The 24,006-nt window shown below is 40.3% G+C and overlaps 1 protein-coding gene across 8 annotated transcripts in view; it reads left to right on the top strand.

Annotated features, from left to right (window-relative positions):
* LOC139213947 (rho GTPase-activating protein 12-like) overlaps nucleotides 1–22,182 on the top strand; it is a 57,438-nt gene extending 35,256 nt beyond the window's left edge. Inside the window, exons 3-19 of one of the 8 annotated variants that reach the window (XM_070844660.1) lie at nucleotides 3,607–3,876; nucleotides 5,552–5,758; nucleotides 6,288–6,368; nucleotides 7,080–7,208; nucleotides 7,435–7,497; nucleotides 7,988–8,062; nucleotides 9,058–9,119; nucleotides 10,601–10,682; nucleotides 12,195–12,296; nucleotides 12,586–12,684; nucleotides 13,927–14,029; nucleotides 14,411–14,530; nucleotides 17,916–18,014; nucleotides 18,284–18,361; nucleotides 18,527–18,661; nucleotides 19,753–19,858; nucleotides 20,772–22,182. In XM_070844660.1, the coding sequence (XP_070700761.1) occupies nucleotides 3,607–3,876; nucleotides 5,552–5,758; nucleotides 6,288–6,368; nucleotides 7,080–7,208; nucleotides 7,435–7,497; nucleotides 7,988–8,062; nucleotides 9,058–9,119; nucleotides 10,601–10,682; nucleotides 12,195–12,296; nucleotides 12,586–12,684; nucleotides 13,927–14,029; nucleotides 14,411–14,530; nucleotides 17,916–18,014; nucleotides 18,284–18,361; nucleotides 18,527–18,661; nucleotides 19,753–19,858; nucleotides 20,772–20,946 (1,986 nt within the window). In that variant the 3' untranslated portion in view covers nucleotides 20,947–22,182. The remainder of the gene's footprint in view (nucleotides 1–3,606; nucleotides 3,877–5,551; nucleotides 5,759–6,287; nucleotides 6,369–7,079; nucleotides 7,209–7,434; nucleotides 7,498–7,987; nucleotides 8,063–9,057; nucleotides 9,120–10,600; nucleotides 10,683–12,194; nucleotides 12,297–12,585; nucleotides 12,685–13,926; nucleotides 14,030–14,410; nucleotides 14,531–17,915; nucleotides 18,015–18,283; nucleotides 18,362–18,526; nucleotides 18,662–19,752; nucleotides 19,859–20,771) is intronic. The other 7 variants (XM_070844664.1, XM_070844661.1, XM_070844662.1 and 4 more) reach the window with 7 other exon arrangements.
* Nucleotides 22,183–24,006: the final 1,824 nt, after the last annotated feature.

Raw genomic sequence — 24,006 nt, 5'->3', positions numbered from 1 at the left:
AGGTGCAGTCAGAGCTGCTGATTAGCTTCTGCAGTGTAATTTGCCCTCAGTGCTTCTTAGTGTACAGTAGGTTTTGTGGTCGTGGTCGACTTCTGCTGCGATTGAGGCTTCGTGATCAGTATTGTAATCAATCAGATCAATTAATTCCGGAGCGTTCCACGTCTGTTCAGCTGCCCAGATCAAAAAGATCAAGACTTATACTTTTGAAACCCTGCAAAGTAACTCCTGCCACTTCCCAACTTTAGAGTACAAGATAACACTTGTACACCTCCACTAAAGCACAGTGTACTTTCAAAGAAAGCAGCTCCCCCGACGTAAGAGGTCAACCTCTTAATGTCTCACCGTGGTTCAGGGGTTTTAGAGCTTAGTATTGATTAGGTGGTCAGTCTGTTCATACCAGATGTCCAACACCAGCTGCTCAGGAATATACTGCTGCTATAATGGAGTCAAGAGACACCCCATGCATTTGTAATGAGCCAACCTGGCGGTGCAGCCTTTAGTTACATAATGAGTGCTGTTATTTGACATGCTCGCATTGCTGCTGTCATTGGAAGATCTCACTGCTGTTTCAGTGGGTTTGTGCTCAGGCTTCACATTAAGCTTTTACTAAGGGGGCTTCACAACCTTGAAGCCTGTTAAAGATTTCCAAACTCCTCTGAAACACTTATGTTAAGTTTAGTTTGGATGATTTGAAGTGGGATTATATGTGGTTCTTATCCATAGTTGGTGTACCTACAGTAGTTTGTGGTCAGTACAGGAGTCCCTAAGCAATATATTGCTGTGGACAGGGGCATTAGAGAAATGCATTTTAGCCCACCTAAAAAGATCCATATCAGTTCCAAGCTACCAGACTCATTCAAAAAAACAATAATAAAAAAGACAGGAGTCGCTAGTCTACCACTGCCTTCATCTGCTAGTTTGCTTGTGTTACTGTGTGACTTCAGTAGCACAGCAAACTCCAGTGTTCTGCAAAGTAAAATTATTGTTTTGTCAATGGAGTCTGGTTAGCGACCGAAGAGAAAGAGAACGATTTCAGTTCCCAGTCGAAAGGGCTGTCTGACGGCAACTTAAACTGGTGAAAATATTCAAAAAAGACATTAAAAAAAAATAATTCTGATGATGCCGTCCATCGCAGCTGATTACTTAGCTTCAGTGCCGGTAATCCTGCCTGCTACTCCAAACGGACTATGGATAAGTTCCTCATGCAACCCCACTTCAAATAATCCAAACAATCTTTTTAAGTTGCCATTTAAAAATATGCTATTTATTTCACTACAAAAAACATACAATTTCAGGCCTTTTTATACTAATTGGTCTTGTTTATACTTCAACCTTGTCTCTGCGTCATCTTCAACTTCTTAACCCTTGCATGAAATTGGTTAGAGGGAGCAAACTGCTTAATGTTAACGTCTGAGCAGCAAAGGCTAAATACTGATCTGAACTGATCGTCTTGAGTCCTGTACAAGTTTGGTTGCCATCAGATGCTTAATGATCTTAAAACATTTAAAATCCACATGATGCTGCGATGAGTAAATTGATTAAAATGTCTTCCCATGTAGCTCAACTGGACACTGCTGGGAAAAACCACCTCTTCAACATTTTTGTGGAAAGTTTTTTACTACTTAAGTGAAGTTTGATTTCAGACCTACTTTGGGAGGAAAACGTGGTTTTGTGGACAGCCTTGAGGTGGATACTAACTTGGTGGTTTTTCAACAGTTGATTTACTACCAGCACTTCCCCTTTGAAAGATCCATGCCCTGAATCACATGTTCACCATACAGGAAGACCACAGAGCGCTGTCACCAGTGAACGCTGCCCACAATAAATGAGAATGACACCTTAACTCAAGCTCAAAATACTCAGCAGGGACGATGGCAATGATCCGTTTGAGGAGAAGTATTTTTCGAGCAATCTCAATACACGAAGAGGATGATGTGTTTACTAGTTGCTCACCGCCAGAGGTAATATTTCATATATTTTGCTGCGCATTACTTAACTTGAAAGCTGCGTCTTGCTTCACAGTCTTCAGTTTTGCATAAGAGCATTTCTGGTCATTTCTGGTCTTAGTTGAAATGTGGTGCTTTGCTTAACGGCTCCGCAGAAGAATTTGCAAAGTAAGTTTCCCAGTATTTTTAGTTTTTGTTTTTCTGTCAAATGCTCAAGTCTTGTCAAAAACAGGTAGAAGAAAATGGGTAAATTATGAAATATATGTATACGTCTCTGCATGTAATGGAAAATATATGCACCCTGCACCTTGATTCTGCAGTGCTGTAATACTGTATTGAACAGCACAGTTCTTGGCCTTGTTCTAGTCCACTGAATATTCGATTCTCGTGGGTACCTCCAGCTGTTTGCTCAGCTCCTGCATATTTCATCCCTATTGATCCCTGTGCAATAAAAACATCACAGGGCCAGTGTTAGGAGGCCTTGGGGCACTGGCATTATTTATGTCTTCCTTTCTGCCCTGTCGCTCTGCAGCCAGGCAGCTTCTTTGTAATGCCAGCATGAAATAATCATGACAAGCAGCCCATTGACTGGATCAGTCCTGCTTTAGGGTTTTGAAGAAGGATGCTCTGTCATTAGAGGCAGCATGCTGGCTGTACTGCAGCTGTGGAAATGCTGTAACTCGAATGGATCCAAGAATTATTTTTTTTTGGCTCTCTTGTCAATAGTGTTGTAGTTCATACCCACATTCACCAGCTCAATTGCTCTTTGTTGACCTACAGTATTTTAAAGCATATTTAGTCTAACAGTAGACTCTTCCATCTTATCATTAACAGCATAAATTGTTTTATTTGGTTTATTAATGGTCAAGTTCCCCATGCTGTTTAACAGGAACATGTCTGCAGTGAATTGTCAGAGGTTTTGCTCTCTAAGACTTGATCTGCTGCGTGTTGAAATTATAACAGGAAATGCTATTCATTTTTTTCCTCGGTATCTTCACAGGTCAGCCAGTATCAGTCCTCACTGGCTCTTAACAAATCAGTATTATAAATCTGTATTTATCGGAGTACTTGTATCTTTTAGTTTTTTCTGTTTTCCACAGTTGTCTCTGTTCACAGCTCTAAGGATGAGCGTGGACAAACTGTCCTCCCAATGTTTAGGATGCATCTTCATAGTCAGTTTTACTTCCTTATTTCTACCTGACAACTCAGTTATATAACGACAGCACTTCCTTCCCTGGTCGTCCCCCCCCTCTGAGCTCATTCAGTTCCCTGCTCCTCTATAAACAACAATGGCCCTGTCAACTTCTACAACAGATACAGACATTTAAGCCATTTCTTTTATGCTTAAATGTCACTCACTGTTCAGCACAAATGCTGCAAGGATCAGGTGATTGACTCCACCTGGAGCTCAGTAGGCACATGGCATGAACAGTGTGAGGTGTTTGATGTATCCTCAGAGGGTGTTTTAAGGTATTTTGGATGGAAGTGTCTGCCAGCTTGCAGCTGCAGCTGTTGATTTACACTCTACATGCTGTGAATTTCTTACATCATGGCTCTTCACTCGCTGTCGAGGAACCTTTTAGTGGATTACGTAACAGACTTAAATCCACTCACATGTGACTAACAGTTCCACCTCTCTCTCTTTCTGTCTGCCCTTCAGACGGTATCTTCGTCAGGCCAGGGCCGCTCCGAGTCCCCCGTCTACACCAACCTCCAGGAGCTGAAGATCACCCAGACCAACCTGCCCCCTTTTCCTTCCAGCTCCCCACTCCACGTGCTGGGCGACTGGGAGACCTACAAGGACCAGAACGGCAGACACTACTACTACAACCGCTCCACCCAGGAGAGGACCTGGAAGCCGCCCCGAGCCAGGGACACCAGCACCGGGAGTTCCAGGGGAGATAGCCACAGCGCAGGAGACAGCTCCGAGGTACGGATCATTTACAGAGGGTTTGACGAAACACACACACACACACACACACACACACACACACACACACACACACACTCACACACTCACTCATTATTTGATATCTGTATTTCTTAACAGCTTTTAGTAACAACTCGTTACAGTGCCAGTTGTCATAGTCGGCCTTTGACAAAAAGAAATCAACAATGGTTGTTGTCACAAGCTCAGAGCACTGACTCTTTATTAAACACACAGTTGTTTGGCTGCCTGAGTTGTCAGCAAACCTGTCATTAGCCAAAACTGATTATTATTCACATGGCAACACAGTGAAAACAAGTGAAGCGATTATCTTTTCTTTTAAGAAAAAGGTTTATATTTTATTCTAGCACAGAACTGAGAGAGTGGGGGGTTATAATGCTACAGGTAGTTGTTGGTACAACAGATCAAAAGAAATGTTATTCTATAGAGGTGGAATAGAGCTGTACGGACCAGGTTTGTTTTCATCTTGAAATTTTGATTCAAGTTGTTTCTCTGAAACCAGACCTCCTCTCAGCTCAGATGTAAACACGGACAAAATGTAGAGAAAAAAGCATTTGTGCCTTTGTCATTTCACATATGTGGTCAGTCAGTACAGAAAGCATGTGAGACTGACACAGATCTCCCCTTATGTCTGAACATCTAAGACCTAATTCTGCTTTCTGAAAAGCTCTGCAACAGGGTATATATATTTTGGCTTTTTACCCATGAAGCCAAATCTAATTCTCAGATTTAATTCACTCAAAATCCTAATTTGAATTGAATAAATTATAAGTATTAACCTTAAACTTAAGCCGCAGACAGGTGAAGGTCAGCCAAAATGGACTGACTTTTACAAAAATGTTGTCACTATAAACTCAAACTAATTTTCACAAGCATAAAATTACAAGAACTCACACATACACTTGCTTATATGTACTCAAAGCCTCATGAGTCAGAGACAGATATTAAATAGATAACGAATACGACATGCCAGCACTTCACCACGTATGTTGTGACTGCCCTGTGATTAACGATGCTGCACATGCAGACAACAGAGAGGCATCTGCCAAATTGTTCTTTCAGCACTGACAGATTATTCGGGGAGATTTGAATTGTCAGATGAAATACAGCTCAGAGAGAATGAAAGTAGTTTTTCTTTCTTTCTGACATGAAGCTTGATTATACACCCTCACCAGAATAACTGACTGAAAACCACACGCAGCCTTTGGCATGGCAGACGTTATTACAGTTTTGGTTCATCTGATGAGCAGTGAATGACTACACATTCTTTATAATCAACCCTCTTTCTCAAGCAAACTTTGTGACACACCAGATTAGCCCAAATCACTCGGGAGTCATCTTTCATTCTGAGTCGGCCTGTTTCATTAAATGTCTGTGCCACACTGCCACCTACAGGCAAGAAGCTGTCACTGTCACTTCATCCAGTCTGTGTCACTCTGCAGCCACTACCTTCACACTTACACCACACTTTCCAAAATCAAGCATGGACGTTAGTGATTTTTAGCTCCCTGATGGATCCTCTGGGCGCCTCTACTGCACTGAAGTGGTGCTGGGCAGTTTCTGATGATTTCTTGGTTCTGGTTGCATGTCTTTTCCCCTCTGTAACTCCATGGTGAAAGAATTCTTCTCTCTCTCCCTCTCTTTGCACTAATGGTAGACCACCCCCCTATCGCTCTCGCCGTCTTTCCTTCCCTTCCTCTCGCTCTCCATCGGTCGGCTCCAGCCTCTGTCATCGGAGGACACCTGCTTCAGTACCTACTCTAGCCAGTCAGACAGTCAGTATGGCTCGCCGCCGCGCGGGTGGTCGGAGGAGATGGACGAGCACGGCCACACACTGTACGTCAGCGACTATACTAATGAGAAGGTACCGACTGCACGGGGATGATCAGCCGTCTCTTTACTGTGGTGATTTCTGGGAATGCATGTGGGAGCAGATTTTGGGGTTTGATCTATGGTAAAAAATGTCCCCTGATAGACACGATATAGTTGTTTCCTTCACACTGATTATCAGACTGCGTACTGCAACTTCCCTCATACGGCATTTATTCCCTCATTATCCAGAAATAGTTGTAATCACACATGTAAGCCCAGAAATGTATTTAATGTATACATTTTAAGTGAAGTGACTGAATACATGAAATAAATGTTTGATGTTGGCAATGTTTAATAATTCAACTCAATCTAAGAGTAGGAAAATACACACTTCAGGACTTAACTTAGCACAGTGTCATGATCTGTTTGCAACATTTGCAATAAGATGAAGACGACTAAAAGAACAGGCTTGTCTGCTGATTAGTATGTTTGATGTGATTATAGAAATACTTGTTAACTCTCAGGACTCTCACTAAGGAGTCTTGCTTTTCTCTTGTCTGTGCGTGTGTGTGCACCATCAGTGGTTAAAACACGTGGACGAACAGGGCAGGCCGTATTACTACAGCGCAGATGGCTCAAGGTCAGAATGGGAGCTGCCAAAGGTAAAACTCTGTAGCAATACTCACTGTTTCTCACACTGGTGGGGCCAGAAGAACCGCAATAATAATGATTGTATTCATTTCGGATTAGTCTTTTTTTTTTTCTTAACTAATTAATGAACTAATGAAAGAATAACGCCCACAGTCCCCTCTTCATACTACATTTTTCTCTGACAGCTGCTACAAAACCACAAAGAAATAAGACAATAATGTGAAGTGAGAAGAGCAAGAAAAACCCTCACATTGTAGAAGCTGAGACCTGCGACCGTTTACCATTTTGCTTCATGTATTCCCAAAGTTATCAATCGATTATCAAGGTTGTTGACAAGTAGGAAATCAACGTTTTAATTAATTTAAGTTTCATTTGTTTAAGCAATAAAACACAATATTCTGAAAATGAAGAGCTCAGTCCCCACATTTTAGGAGATACTGTAGTGGGATTTGTAACTTTGTACATTAAAGATGTGTGAATATCTGGCATTATTCCTGCAGATGAGTTACATCCGCAGATATTTATTAATGTTCTTATCATTGTTGCAGCCCCACTTTGTGATCATTACATAAGATGATCAGTTTTGGCATAATTGGGCACACATTCAGTTATAACTGAGGAGAAATACTTGTTACATTCAGGTGAAAAGCCTTGTGTGTGTATACATTTGGTCAATTTAAAAGTATATTTATTCAGTACAATTTTCTTTTCCCTCCCTGCAGTACAACCTCTCCCCTCCGCAGCCGCCCGGAGACGCTCCAAAGAGTCGCAGTCTGGACAGGAAACACGTGGAGCCCATCGTCCTGACTAAATGGAGACACAGCGCCTATGTCCAAGAGCCTAATGACAAGGTCTGACACCCAAACCTTTAAACTACAGTCTGAAGACCAGCTCCACTGTTAAACACTTAATTTCACTGCCAGCAGACACAGTCTTCTGTGAAAAGTACAGAAAAGAAAATTCATTTGATAGTGGACAGTTCAGATTTACTTTGATCCAGTTGGAGCAGTTTTCTGTTCACTGGTAAGATGTGTCGCATGAGTCCACGGTTTGAGTTGTAGCCTGGTTGCTTTTCAGCGGCTGTTAAAAACCAGGCGTTTCCGCGCAGGCTCAGCCCGCCTACACCCATACAAGCACCAAGTCAGTAGCCTGTTGGACCGACCAATCAATGCCTTAATCCAAGCATGCATGATAATAATCACACAGTGGGAATAATAAACACAAATTCACCTGCTTTCACCTGATTCCCTGAGATGATTGAGCCTGCTCATTTTGAATCATTACCCCAAGAAAGTGGACATTGAATCATGAACTTGATGAACTGTTGTATTTGAGGGTTTGGCCGCAGTGATGCAGAAATGATCTGTCTACAAAAATGCAGACGATGAGGATTGTAGTCCAGTAATAACATAAGCAGTGTGATAAATACCCGCCTCCACATCTAATTAATAATCCATTCGTGCCTCCTGGACATCACACAGGTACTCGACACACTTTATAATCTCATTGCTAATTGTCATCACACTCTTTCAGCTCTCCGTGTCTTCTTAACCTCTCATCATCTTCTCATTAACCTTGTGTTATCAGCAGACGTGACTGTGTTTTTTTTTCATCCATGTCTCCTCACTAGGATGCTCCTCTGGGCCCAAAGTCCCCCTCTCCTGACTCTGACTCCTGCCCTTCATCTCCCAAGCCCCCCACCTCTGTTAGTACTCGCCCCTCACCTCGCCTCCTCACCACCCACTAGGCGCTCTGTGCTGCTGGGCTTTAACTTGGCTCCTGGTTCTAGACAGGGACTTGTATTGCAGCTTATCACAGGGTTTCTACATTGGTATTGAAAATGTGGAGATAAATGGACAAAATGATTGTTGCCCAGTATACAGTTACCTTCATCGTCTCACAAATTTGGATATTTGTTGCACTAAAGATGTTTATTGGAAGTATACAGCAAAAATAACACACAGTAAGAGAGTGCATTTGAAGTGAGCCTGTGGAGAATCCCTGTTAATAAGCAGTGCTGATGGGTAACATTTCCTGATGAAATATTCGGATTTAAAATCACAAGAGCCTTCTCTGCCAAGAAGCATTTGGATGCTTTGTTGTGTTTGTTGCTCTTGGGTGCATTGATCGTCCGTGTAGCCGGGAAAAATCCTGTTTCTCAAAAACTTGAAGAACAAAGCTGCACAAGTGGATTTGCTGAGAATCCACTGTTTTGTATTCTTCTCATTTATTTAATCTTATGTGTCTGCGTCCTCTCTAGTGTTTAGTCATGTGCCTTTTTTGAGTGGGAATAATGATAGCATCTGTTTTTCTTCCCAAGCTGAAAGCTGTGATTGTTCTGGTGGTGGGGTACTTTGTGGTGCTGGTGGTTTACAATTCAGGGGAACAATACTTACTTTTGACTGCAGCTTTCTCTCCTGTCACCCTGCTGTGGTTGGTAATCATAGTTCAGCTCAGTGTTTCCCCAATCCTGGTCCTGGAGGCCCACTGCCCTGATTCAAATGAATGGGTCATTAACAGGCTCCTGCAGCGCTTGCTGGCAAGCTGATCATTTGAATCAGATGCATTGGAGCAGAGAAACATCTAAAACAAGCAAGGCAGTGGGGACCAGGATAGTGAAACACTGGTTTAAGTGGTTGATTTGTGTGTAACCTGCTTCTTCTTTCTTATGTCCTAATGTTTTTTTTTTTTTTTCTCCAGCCATCTGAAAAGTGCGGCGTTCTGAATGTGACAAAGATCACTGAGAACGGCAAGAAAGTACGGTGAGTAGACCAGTGTTGACATCAGACAGTTTTAAAGGTGCCCTGTGATTTTGACCTCTGTTAGTGCTATGGAGTAGGGCTGAAAGGATTCCTCAAGGAAAACACTCACTCTTAAACTGTCACTAAAAACCATCATCTCACATCAACAGCTTAGTTAAATCCACATAACTGTATACAGCACATTGTGTTTCGCACAGGATGGTTATTACAATCACACAACTTGCTTACGCTGTAGACACAGGAGGAAGAGAGACAAAATGACACATAGTGTACAAAGTTTTGGACCACTTCAAGCTGAAAGCAAAACAAAAACTCTGCACAGTGTCAGTGTGTCTGTTGTAAAACCAAATTAGCCTACCACAATAGCAGAACGTCAGAATGTTTTCTTTAAGACCCAGAATGTAATATGGTTTTTACAGAGAATATTGTACTGCATGCAATTTAAGCAATAAAAATGTAGATTTTTTTCTCTAAAAAGGCAATTAGATGTTCATTTTAAGAGACCTGTCATATTTATTATTATATATTTTCCCTTTTGTATATTTACTATTGCTCTTTAATAAATCAAATGCATTATTTATCTGATTAGTAGATGGAATAATCAATAGAGTAGAGTAATGTTTTCATGAGTAGATCCCTGTTTTGTTTCTATCTTGTGAACACAAACGAAGACTCACATGCACACAAATGAGAACACGTGCGACGTAATACAATCCTGCTCGGAGGTTTCGTGCTGTATCACAAAACGACAAAGGAGAAAGAAGATCGCCAGATAGTAAACATAGATATAAACGATGATGGTTTTACATGTTTCCAAAATCAGCTTTGTTTCATGTGGAAAGAAAAAAACACTTAACATTTGTTTGGCATTATGGATCCACATATCGTGAGAAACAGTGAATGTAAACAAAGTTTGGATTGTTAACAGCAGAACTCCACAGGGCAACTTGCATTTATCTCTTTAGCTCTGTTTGTATGTTCTCATTTATGTCCAATTGTAATAATGCTGTAACACTATAGAAATGTTAGGCCGACATTGTTCCGTGATTGTGATTAAAATGTGTATTTTCACTTTTTCTGTCATTCTCTTACGTCATCAATGTTAGTGTGATACCTCAGTTTCAGTGCCAATGCCAAATGGCCAAATACTTTTTGTGATACCTCTTATAAGGTAACAAAACAGCTGCACACAGCAATTTTCTATTTAATGAAATAAGACAAACTTGTCACACACATACATACATAAATCAATGTTAGATTTTGTCTTGACAGCTGACAGTTGTTCATTAACTTTGCCCTTTGATTTAGGGAAGCAAACAAAAGTAATATCCTAACCAAGCTTTTAATGCCGACTTTTAATAAGTCATCATCAGCTAAAAAGAGTTTAGGTTTGATTCCCTGTCTGAAATCTGAACAGTAATGCTGGAAAGTCTCCACAGATTTACTTTCCACACTTAGTGTTTGTGAATTATGTGTTGCAGGAAGAACTGGACTTCTTCCTGGACTGTGCTCCAAGGATCCACGTTGCTATTTGCCAAAGGCCAAGGAGGCGGGACCAGCTGGGTTAGTGACACATAACCTTTTCCTGAAAAGAAAAAGGCTGCTTCATATCAACACAGCAACATCCTGTCTAGACAAAATACATTGCAATAGTAATTCAGTTTGATTGATTAGAGGGTGAGGAAGAGTCATCTCTGTGTTGTGCTGCTCTTTTACATTTAAGGACCTCCAGTGTCCAGGAGCTGGGGTCGAATTTTCTCTCTTCTAGATGTTTCCTTTTCCTTCTCTTTCCATGCCTTCATCTCTTTACCTCCGGTTCCACCCCCCCATCTTCCTTGTCTTCATCCCCCGCCATCTTTCCATGCAGCCATACTACCACAGTGGCTCCTTCCCTGAATTTCTCCTGTCACTGTTGAGTAACTGGAGGCCGTCTGCTAAGAAACGTCCTGCTGTGTCCTATGGCCGCTCTGGGCTCGACAGAGCCTCCTCTGTATGTGCTTCCTCCTTCCTTTTGTGTGCTTCTCTTTGTCCTCCTCTGCATGCCACCTCCCTCCTGTCTGCCATGCTCTGATTCCAACCCCTCCGTGTGTTAAAGTCACTGACATGGGGCGAAGCTGAGGGATAAAATCACTGTCATCATTCGCAGAATCGTTTTACTCTGTGGCTTTGACTTTGAAGAGGCATGTTTATTTTACATTATAGGTATTTGGTAATGTTTTTGGCTCAAAGGGCAGAATGAAAAACAAACCACGAGGGTTTAATCAGAGAGTTGTTTTGTGGGAAATGGAAAGTTCAGGCAGTCATCAGATAGAGGACATCAGACACTTTGTGATTACACGGACATGAGGTGACAGGAACGTGAACCGAAGGCCAGGTTACTCTCGGCTTTTAGTTGCGTGTGTGTAGGCTGATGGGATACAACTCAACAGACACATTTAGTGATGTGAAACTCAAGTTTCTGCAAAGATTTCACTGCAATTAACGAGCTCTCAGGGTAAAAAGAGACAAAGTTTGATTGTGTCATTGGGTCATTTTCCATAATCTTGAGAATTTAAATCCAGCATGCATACACTTAAAGATTTAAAGAGAGGAAGATATCAAATTACTCAGTGGAATTACCCATGGCAAGTTAAATATATGCACACACACATACACAAACACATATGAAATATATATATATAAAATCATGTCTTTTAGTTGGTTTGATTTGATAATTATTCTTTCAGAATAACAAAGAACAACAAAGCAACAAAAGACACTAAAGATGAGCAGAGACATCAAACAGCACAGTGTTCCTCAGTAACATCCCCAACAATCAGAAATCAAGTACAGCAAAGTGCTTGACACACCAATTTCATAATTATTTGTAAAGTTTAAGTTGTGATTGTTGCCAAACATTTGACCAGAACAAAGACAGACAAATCCAGGCTTTGAATCTTAATCTGTGTCCTTCATTATCAAAGTTTTCTCATCCACACCAAACTGTTGCATGGTCGAACACTGAAGACAAACATGAACAGACCATCTGTGTGTGTTAATCTACCCTACTTTGATTCGTTTCCTCCCTTTGTCCAGTTTGGAGGCGGTCAGTCCAAACCGGAGTTCACTGTTGATCTGAGGGGCGGCTCGGTGGAGTGGGCCTCAAAGGACAAATCCAGCAAGAAGCATGTTATAGAGGTGGGAGACTGGGCTTACTTGTCATTCCTCGATCTCCTCCTTGCTTTGAATTTGTATTTGTGCTTTTTGAATAACAAAAGAAAATTCTCAAATACAAACACAATGTAGTGTCAGGTGTAGACATATCCTTTGGTTTACCTGTGTACACGATGACTCCTAAATGTCCTTCAGACTGCTAATAGACTAAATAACAGCCTAACTGAGAACACATGAGAAAACAAACATTAAAAGGGAGTTTACATAGTTGATGGGTGGAATTGATAACCTGGTCTCTTTCTCCTGGTTGCAGGTGAAGACTCGGCAGGGCACAGAGCTGCTGATCCAGTCAGAAAATGATGGCGTTATCTCCGACTGGTTCAGAGCGCTGCAGGACACCATCAGCACCCATGTGAGAACAAACACTTTTACTGAGAACCAAACACGTCTGACAAAAAGTAGACCAATCAGGCTAGAACCCACTTCATAAATGTAGCCCAGTTTTCTGACCTCAGTGCCCTGTGAAACTGGATCACTTGACAATAATTGAACTAATTAAAAGTTCAATTAAAAGTTGCCCAGTTGGCTGGAAAACGGCCCAATCTGGCAGCACAGGCCTCCACTTAGTAGATCAGTACTAATGGTAAAACTTGAACTGAAACTTAAACATCCACAAGGAACAGTTTTGTTGTCCAGCTTATCGTAAATTCAGTGTGCTCAACAAATGTGTGGGAAATAAAAGGGGATTATTGGACATCAGCTATGTTTACATGCTCACTAATATCCCACTATTATTCCAAACATGGCAGTATTCTGAATTCGATACAGGTCATGTAAACAGCATATTATATTTGCATATATTCAGGACATTTTCTGAATGTTGCATTTTTCGACTAAGACAAGTGAGATACGCTGATATTATTCGGGTTTTAGGACCATTCTTTGTACATGTGTACAGCGCGTTCAGAATATGTCTCTCAGTTGGGGTTCTTACTACAGTTCACAACCCACGAACGCTTGGTTGTTTACGGTCAGCTCTCCACGAAGTAAACTAACCAACTAGGTGCATGCTAAAAGAGAAGCCCACATTTCTAGTCAGGAAGAGAAACACACCTACTTTTAAACATTTTGAAATACCGTAAAGACCGAAAGAAGTGGGATGTACGTCATGGGGGCGTTTGACGTTATTCGGAGTATAGACGGCTGCATGTAAACAGGAATCTTAGTATTTCTTATTTTCTTATTTTCATTAGCCAGTAGGAATATCGTCTCTTTCGGAATTAGAACAAATACCAAACATTTTGTGCATGTTAACGTAGTCACTGGATCTATGGTTTGTTTATTTTCTAAATGCTTAACACTCTACTAAATGTGTAAAGCTATAAAACTAAGCATTAATGAAAAGGCTAAAATCACTCAACTCACTGTGAAGTTTAAGACTAAAGTTAAACAGTTATAACTTTTGAAAAATAACCCTGTAAGTTGAGATGTCATTTGCTTTGCGGTTGACTCAGTTGACCCAGTTTATAATCAACAGATCAGGTTTGTTGTTTTTCTGCCTTGAGGGTCCAAAGGTGCAGCAGATAGAGGTTTTTATGACCCGTATCTCATTTCTGTGTGTGTGTGTGTGTGCATGTGCGTGTGTGTGTCTTAGGCCTGGGAGTCTGATGAGGCGATTGAAGAGGACATGCCGGAGTCGCCTTGTGCAGAGAAATACGACAAGGAGAAAGAACACAGAGACTCGAAGAAAGGCAGAGGTCTGTGTGGTGATTAAGGGTGTTAAACTGATGTATAAACACACACCATGTTTGCTGTTCTTAAAAAGAAAAAAGTACTACATAAACATGATGGTAAACTGATAATAAGTAATCAAAAGCCAAAGATTTAAGAGTTGAATCAAATGAGGAAAAAAACCCAAATATGATTCTCTACATTCTTCGTACAGGGTACGAGCGTTAAACAGGACTGAAATTGAAAGCACTAAGTACAACATCTCTGTTTGGCTCAGTGCCTCACATGTCCTATAAAACAACCGCTTGTGAGTTTCACTCCCTTTGAACACCGAGCGGCCGTCATGGCAATCAGCGTGTTGAGACGAATGGTGGACAACACTGTCCTGTCCCATCTCTCCTCTGCAGCCATGAAGACGTCCGCCAGCATGGACGGCTCCGACAACAAGAAGACCAGACACAAGCTGAAGAAGTTCCTGACCCGCCGGCCCACCCTGCAGGCCGTCAGAGACAAGGGATACATCAAAGGTACCAGAGAGCACCGACGTCCACTCTCAAACACAACGTGAAAAGGCTGAGTGTTCCCACCTTTGTCAGGATTATGGATATTAGGATATTATGGAAGTCCAAAAGGTATTCCAAGTGTAAGGAGTTTGATTCATTCTGAGGGGAAATCAAAAAATATCAAGTTTACTTTACTAATGAATTATTTAAATGGTATTAATAAGAAAATATTTCAGGTTGATGGTGTGCATTTGTTGTTTAAGTTCAACTATAGTTCAACTATCAACTTTTTTCTGTCGCCTGTCTGCGTTTTGGATCAATCAATAGTGTTTTGACATTTATCACACTGAGCACACCAGACCTGTATAAATAAGTTGGATTAAGAGTTTCTTTACCCTCACAATTCATCTTCTGAACCCTTTAAACTTTTTGACATTTTTGTAAACATGCAGGATGTCATATGACATTAAACTGTACTCCACCAAAACAAATTACAGGAAGAAGTCTATTTTAAATGGGACTACAGTGAAATATTGAGATGTGCTGATACTTAAAGAGGTTTCCATGTGGGCAAAGATTAATTATGACCAAAATAAATTTAGATACACAAACATGGAGCCCAACTCTTTTTTAGAGTCTTTCCCAAAGAACAGAATCCATAATAATTAACATTTTCATGTTACAGGTTCTGCCTGTAGAAATCTCTACAAAACAAGGGGGAAAAGTTAGGTTTAAAACTTTACAAGTCTTAAAGGAGGAAGGGAGGTACGGCTCTGTAAAATTTGAGAGATTACTTCTACTCAACTCAAATTAGGCCACTGATTAATCTGAGCAACAAAGATTACCAGGCCAGGTGGAAAAACACTGAACTGTTACAAATTAATGAACCTCTAATTAAGGCAGTATAAGGCAATAAAGATTTGGAAAGACTGATAAACAGGGAGCAAAACCCTCAGATAAAACTGAAAGTCAAGAACTCTGTTAGAGAGGAATGTAAAATACAGGATAATTAAAAATAATTGGATGATGTGCCTATGGCCGCAATTTTAAGCCTCATCAGTTGGATCCTAGATTTAAAAACCCAGACAGCCAAAGGAATAACAGCATTTTCCTCAATAACTGATAAGATTTTCAGACTTGGAAAGAAAAAATATTCTCTGGAAAATCAAGACTTTTATATTTATCTACAACATTGTGTCATTATTTTGACCAGGGTGATAAAAATGACCCATTTGATATGGGCGACCCGGTGCTAAGAGAAGTTTTATTATATCCAGACTGTGTAAGGGCTTCATGGAAAAAAAGACAAAATCTCATTTCACAGAATATGTTCAAAATAAATGGGAAGACGAAGGTAACTTTGAGATTTTCAATAGTACGGCTATTGGGACTTTCGACTGGCACACATGGAGAGAATTATTTTTTGATACCAAAAAGCAGAAAGTCCACGCTACAGGTGTGGATTCAAAGTGGAGACTGGCTTATAAATAAAAGTTTTGCACTTTTATTTTAGTGAATGTTGACTCTCTCTCAGGGCACTTCAAAGAATAGTATAATTTATTTGGTGCTCTGATATAAGTATTTTTGATTATTATAATTTATTTGGTGCTACTGATGGCTTTTCTACAAAAGCCATTCTACAAAAGCCATCAGTAGGCCCTGGCTGCTTCAGTCAGTGACTCCCCCACAGCAGAGGAGTGGACTGATAATTACTTAAGTATACATAATGGGAAACATTTTTCACTACGATTACAAATGAACAGATTTACAGGAAAAGTTATAGGCAAAATGGGTCTATGTGTGAGAGCCAAGAGAGTTCCTTTGTTGTTACTTTTTATATAGTCTGACACACAGCTCTCCTGCTTGAGGAAAAGGCTGATTAGTCTGCTTTTGTTCCAAAACTTGCTCTCACCATGTTGATGTACAACTACACATCTGTCTTTTAAGAATAAGAATAGTTGGTGAACATTTTATAGGATGCCTATTCAGGTTTCGTATGTGTCCTGGAAATGGTAGAATTTTAAATCTGCTCATGTTCAAGGCCATACTTATATTTGGATATCCTACCAGAACAGGTTTGCATGGTGTAAATTTCCCAAAACAAACATGGCTGCTGCGGCTGTTTTCAGCCAGAACAGAACAATTTGCAGCTTTGCCCTCTAGTCTTTGATATCATTGTGTTACTGGGAGCTGCTGTTATTGAGCAAAGAACTATGGCAAACTGTGAGATGGATGCCGGAGGCTTTCAGTGGTCGGGAACCGCCGGCCTGTTAGACGGCTGTAGGAGGTCGCATGATCAACGAATACACTTATGACATCATAACAGGAGCCAAACCTAAGACGTGTTTTCACAGACATTTACTGAAAAATGGAGCAGGAGGAAGAGGGAGAGGGTTGTCTTTTCTGAGGCGGGCACACTGTGGACACACATTTATGCTTAAAAGATATTAAAAAGTTCATTTAACATAATATGGGGCCTTTTTAATGTGGTGTCTTTAAAGTTTTAATTTGGAATTTGAATAAAGTGCTTGAAACTGCATGAAATTCTAATCGCATTAATAGAATAAACCACAATCTGGCTGAATAGTTCACTTCTTAGATAAAGATATTAAAAAAGTGGGAGAGAGCCAACTTAATTTGAGTATATTTAATTTACCAGAGCCCTGAGGTGCTGGAGAAGCTAGAGGATGCTTGAAAAGTGCTTGAATTTGACCTTAGAGAAGGTATAGGAACCCTGCATATTTAAAAAAAAATTTAAAAAAAAGATGATAAAGAGTTTCAAGTCTTGCTGCTCATTTGTTGTGGGCTTTTAATGGCCTCTGTAACTGCAAGCCTATTTCTTTGTAGTCAGTGAAATGTTCTCAGCTATACTCCAAATAAAGAATTGCACAGAATTTATTTACATAAATCCATTCGCGCCAACCTTAATTATATCCCATTAATTTAATGTATCCTCCAACAAGCTAGTTGGCCCAAAGCAATCAGGAAGGGTTAAGGTTTTATAGTTCTATAATCACTAACCAGGAAAAGTTTTATAATTATAGTAATTGTATATATTTGTTGCATGAAGTTTTTGGCCTACATAAAATTTAAAGAGCCCACAGATAGAAAAACTTCCTTTCTTCTACCCCTAATGGAAGATAATGCTTTTGTTTCCTATGGCTCTTATGTGTTTAATACCTGTTATTGATTTTATTCTTCTCTTCTTGTAAAGCACTCAGCACACACTGCTTTTTATGTATGAAAGGTGCTGTATAAACACAGTTTGTTATTCTTCTTCTTATAAAATGGCACCGGGAGGTTTTGCAGGTCATTGTTGAGAACGGAGACTCAATAAAACACGTACTGCAATAAAACGAGGACTTTCGACTCTTCCCGTGACTTCGATTTTGTCTTTCTGCGTCTTCAGATCAGGTGTTCGGCTGCAGTCTGTCCAGTTTGTGTCAGAGGGAGAACACCACAGTGCCGAGCTTTGTCAAGATGTGCATCGACCACGTGGAGAACAACGGTGGGTTCAATGCCGTGTATGAGTAACTTGACTAGACCAGAGATTGAGGGGAAATTATTGTAGTTTCTTTTCTTCTACCTGCAGTAAAAGAAGGGTGAGGCATTACTGCCTCCTGATAACACAGATTGTGTCAGATGGGGTGTGTCTGACGGTCACTGGCTTGGCTTGTTTGGCTGATAAAACTCTTCTGGTGCACAAGGTTAATAAAAAACCAGAGAAATGATGTGCAGATACTGATGTCAATGCTTTCCTCCCATGATCCCCTGCAGGTCTGTGTATAGACGGGCTGTATAGAGTCAGTGGAAACCTAGCTGTCATACAAAAACTACGATTTGCTGTCAATCACGGTAAGTTACCGCTTTCTTGAACCACTTTTCTTCCATCATTTGAAAGGAAACAGTGTAGAGGATAATGTGGAAAGACTGCAAGGTTATTTTGAAGTTTCTTTTGGTCACGTCAGCTGTTTTAAGTGTCTTTGGATAGCACTCTGAAGAGTTTCTGTGTGTGTCCAGATGAGAAGGTGAACCTGGTGGACGGGAAGTGGGAGGACATCCATGTGACCACTGGAGCTTTAAAGATGTACTTCAGGGAGCTGCCGGAGCCTCTCTTCACCTACGCTCTCTTCCATGAATTTGTCAGCAGCATCAGTATGTGTCACTTACAGCTGTACTGCAAATATCTGTATTTATTCATGCAGTAACTCACAGTCTGAAGTGGATTTACTGTATGCTATATTGAGCATGTTGTCAGCCTCTTTACTTCACAAGCAGGGTTGTGGATGGACATTTACTGCTGCAAAACTTGCTTGTCATGGACCTCAGCTCAATAAGCATCACTTTTTTTTGTCCCAGGAGCTTGTTCTCTAGATATTTTTATGCTTGCTTGCATGCTTTTTATTGTCCAGTTGGGAATTACATTTAAATTACTTTGTTTAGAAATGTTATAAAGCCTGCATGTGCCACTGAGGATCCCAAACCTCCTTTAGAAAACCTCTTATCTTGTGATTAATTACCATTAACTCAGCTAAATGTTCTTCAATCCCAAACTGCTACCATCAATAAACACTTCACCCAACATTGCATTAGTGAAACAATACAAGTGTCCAGTACAAGAGTGCTCCGCCTGTTTTTGTAGGACTGCTCCGAGCGCTTCTAGTTGAAAATCTCTGAACTTTTCAGAAAGATGCTGGTGTCGTCACCAGCACCTTTATAGTCAATCATATATAGTCAATCATATATTGAGGGCGGGCTTGTTGCCAAGGTAACCAAGTAAATGGAGGAGAAGCTCGTTCTGTCCACCCTGACCTTTAATTAAGATATTTCAGACAGCAGGGACAAACACTGAGCACCGAGCAGATCGGATGCTCACTGAACTGATATTCACCATGTTGTTGTCTCCAACGGATCGTGTCCCTCACACACATCCAGCAACAGGGACACTAAGCTCATCTCTACAAAGACTGAAGGAAAACATCCTCTAGTTGGTGCTCAGAGTGAAAAACAATGTCAAGTAGATTTTAAAAAGCAAAGGGATGATGGTAGTCGGCAGTGGTCAGAGTATATAATATGTTGTCATAGAAACAAAACCTTAGTGCAGCATTTTATTTTCCCTCACCGCACACGCGCTTCATCCCGCTTCATGTGTGGCTTGATAGAGTTGATTATAAAATGGCCTTCCTTCTGTCGGCTCAGTTCGTTCACTCACACTTTGGATAAATGTTGTGTTTTCTGTCCTGCAGAGATTCCAGACTACAAGCTTCGAGTTCAGTCCATCAAAGAGTTGGTCAGACAGCTGCCCAAGCCCAACCACGACACCATGCAGGCCCTCTTCAAACACCTCAGGAAGTAAGAAAAACTACTGATGCCTTTTCTCCCTCAGAACAGAGATTAAACCATAAGAGTTTTGATGCATAACCACAATGACCAGGCGGCACTCTCTACACATGAAAACAGTTTATATCACATTCAGAGATTTAGGGCTGCAATTATTTCAACTGTCGATCAATCTGTTCATTATTTTTTCAATCACCAAATGGTTCTGTCTGTAATATGTCAGGTAATGGTGAAAAATGCTCATCAGATGTACCAGAGACGTCTACAAATGTCATATTTATGTCTTATTTTTCGACCTACCGTCACAAAATGAAGATTATTCAATTTGCAATCACACAAATGGAGAAATGCAACAAATTCTCACATCTGAAGGGGGAATCAGAAAATGCGTGGCACTTTTACTTGATAAATGACTTTTAAATTGTAAAAAAATAAATAAATAAATAAAATGTATCATTAGTTTGATTTAATCATTTGACCACCTCATAGATTAAAATGTGTTTGCCAACAATGCAGACCTCCATGTAAATGACCATGTTATGATTTTAGTTTTTTAGTGATGAAATTTAACAGATCACAAAACTCACGGGTCAAATCGTATCATTTTTCAGATCAGTGAAGTCAAATGGAGACGGATATGTAGAAGGCACCTCCATTTAGATGATACCATTAATCTGTTTTCTCTCTACCTCCTACTGTGTGACTGTGATCACTGGTGTTTGAGTGCTTATGTGTCCTCAGATGTTTAATTTTGATTCATTCAAAGTATAATGACTTACAGCATAATGGGAGTATAATAATAATGGGAGTATTTCTGCAAGGAAAAATAATTGATTTAAATTGCTCCCACCAGTGTTGATTTCCAGGCGTCCAGCTTTTAGAGCACTAATGTTTGACACTGTCTAACCCTCCCTTGTTCCTCCAGGGTGATCGACCACGGGGAGGAAAATCGTATGACCACCCAGAGCGTGGCCATCGTGTTCGGACCCACGTTGCTGCGTCCTGAAACAGAGACCTGGAACATGGCGGTCCACATGGTCTACCAGAACCAGATAGTGGAGCTAATACTGCTGGAGTACGAGAACATTTTCGGCAGGTAGAAAGAGACGCTGGAGGATGAGCCTTTTTGGTTTTCTTTTTCTCTCCCAACGCAGAGCTCTTCCTAAAAAAACGGCTCGGCTCGGCCCGGCCCGGCCCGGCCCGGGGCAGCTTCTCTTCATCTCAAACCAACCTGCAGTCACTGGCTTCTCCAATCTCGCAACCACCGGACCAAAGCCACGCAAACAACGTCACGAACCAAAACATAGAACTAGCGACCAAAAAGTTTTAGACTCTTTGCACTTTTCAGTATCTCATTTTTCTTCCTGCAGCTGCATTTGTGCCACTTTACTGCAAAGGTGATGTCCTCCTGTCCCGACACTGGAGTCTGGACACACGGACCAGACAAGCCTCCAACTACTACACAGACTGACTGAGACCTACGGAGCTGCAGAAGAATGAGCCTCAGTCACCTCTGACACGTCAGTATTGGAGGCTGGAGGTGCACCCTGTATGCGCTGTACTGTAAATCCTGCAACCTGTATAGACCACACTGGGGAACCTGCGGAAGAAACCAAACTGCTGCGCTTGGCTTTAGACATTTAGATAGTAAGACCGTTAGAACGAGGAGAAGAAGGGATGATATGGATGTCTTTTTATTTAGGAACTATATGTCGTTAAAGAACATTTTCAGCCTTTCCTCTTTATTTTTAAGGTTTTGTTCTCCTCCTACCTCCGTTCATCTCTCTCAGAATCTGCTTCTCCTTCTTTTTTCCTTCCTGAAATACTGGACTGAGGTCGCCTGAACACATAAGAGGTTAGCACTCTACTATAGTATATCTGCACGCCACCCTCTCCATTTGGCTTCAAGAACAAATCATCTTGCAGCGGTCAGAACACTTGGAAAAAAAAAAACTAAACAAAACAACGGTACTCAACAGCGTCTTTTCCTTGACTCATGGATATTAAACGATCAGGCAAACAGCCTTTGAACGCGTCTCCATTGATGAATCTGTACAGTGTTTGTGTGTGCATGTGGATGGGGTTAATGGATGGATGAGTGGATTAAATGACAATATATTGTACAAATAGTAAATATAAATACGTATGCCTGGAGTGTTAAAAATATGATACGAGGGAGGAATCACTATGCTGTCATGATTGTGTAACCAACAGATGTGATGAATAAAGTTATGAACTGGGGGTGTGGAGGTTTACCTGTGTGTCAGGTAATTGGAAGAATGTGAATGTAACTGTTGGCTTTATCAAACTGGAATAAAAACCTCTAATAAGAAATATTCCAAAGGAGATGTTTTTAATATTTTCATACTTTATTGTCCACTTGTGCTGCAGTAGCTCCATCGTATTCTGTGTGCAGGTCAGGAAAGTTTCTAAAGTTTCATATTTCTGCATCTGTTTTTAGGATTAAATTTAACTTGGAATAAATATCCATTCTGGCCTGAAAGCTCAGAACTGATATAAAGAAAAGTCTGAGCCACCAAGTCAGATTCATGAAAAACTATGAAAACATAGGAGATAAATCACATTTTTGAGATTCCAAGCCACAATTTTAAAGTTTCAAAGTTGAATCTAAATACATTTTGATTCACTAACATACATTAAATATTGAATTGAATATCAGACTTGAGTTCCCAAACATAACATTTTATGATATATATATTTTTATTTTTAGAAGTTCTATTATTTTCTTCATTTCTCTTTCATGTCAGGAATATGTAGAAATGACTTTTCAATGGATATAATTATCAAGAATGAGAAGATTAAAGAGAAAATTAAATGCCACAATGCCATTATTTGGCACAATAATGACAGGAGGTATACCAGAATTTCCCCCCGGGGATCAATAAAGTATTTCTATCTATCTATCTATCTATCTATCTATCTATCTGTCTATCTATCTATCTATCTATCTATCTATCTATCTATCTATCTATCTATCTATCTATCTATCTATCTATCTATCTATCTATCTATCTATCTGTCTATCTGTCTATCTGTCTGTCTGTCTGTCTATGAAGCCCTAAATTAGAAGAAAATCAAACCACTGAGCACATTTGTCTTTTAATTTGAAATGTTTGGTGGATGTGTGTTGAAATAAAGATGCATGAGGGAGGAAATACTCTGATCTTACCAAAGTAAAAGTAGCAATACAACAGTGTAAAAAATAAAATACCCTGTTAAGAGTCCTACATTCAAACTCTGACATTAGTAAAAGTACTGAAGTATTTCAGAATTGATGGATCATAATTACCAATGAATCATGTGTTCATCACTGTAATGTTGCAGCTGGTAGATGTAAATGGGTGCCTTAACCTATAATAATCAATCATAAGCTATTAGTATATTTATGGTTTGTATCAATCTCGATCTACAAAGTAACTAAAGCTATTGAGTAAATGTTTTGGAGTAGTAGAAGAAGAAAAGGAGAGTTGAAATGCTCGAGTAAAGTACTATTACCTCAAAAGCAAGAAGCTGTGTTGCGTTTGAGGGTCACAGCTGTTCGCTGCTAGCGCGGTTAGCCGCCTTATCTTGCTGCAAAGTACACAAAGTAGAGTATACAAATAGACAGCAGAAACGTGAATTATGCTGCTTGAAACGTTTCCACGGATTGTTTTGGGTATTATTCCTCTGTTGGAATATATTAGTAGTTAAATTGTGAATTCAAGCTAGGCTAACTGTTAGCTAACGTTGCCAACTGCTTTCCTCCAAGGAGCTAACTGCTAACTCCAAACCTTCAGAGAGACATTTCAGGCCTGCAGGAGGTGAGTGTTTATAGTGTTTATAGTTTATGAGTGTGTATATCTAAATGCCTGAACATGTTCTAAGAAAAACTAAAGAGTCTTTCTGAAAACGATGTGCTAAACCAGAATTATAACGTACGGTCAGTTGTCAGTTATAGCTAACGCCAGATTAGTTAGCTAGCTAGGTACATGTAGGGTAAATTAGCCAAATGAGATATAAAACAACAGCCCTGCTATTAATATTTAATTCACTGAAATGGTCAGTTTCTGTTTAAACTCTATGGTCAGTAGTTCGTGGTGCTGTTGAATTTTATTGCACTTTACTGGAGGTGTTTCTGTTTTACTCCAACACTTCCATTT

This window comes from Pempheris klunzingeri, chromosome 15 (assembly GCF_042242105.1).
Source record: "Pempheris klunzingeri isolate RE-2024b chromosome 15, fPemKlu1.hap1, whole genome shotgun sequence".
In the NCBI taxonomy this organism is placed as follows: Eukaryota; Metazoa; Chordata; class Actinopteri; order Acropomatiformes; family Pempheridae; genus Pempheris; species Pempheris klunzingeri.
This window is presented reverse-complemented; position numbering and strand designations above follow the sequence as displayed.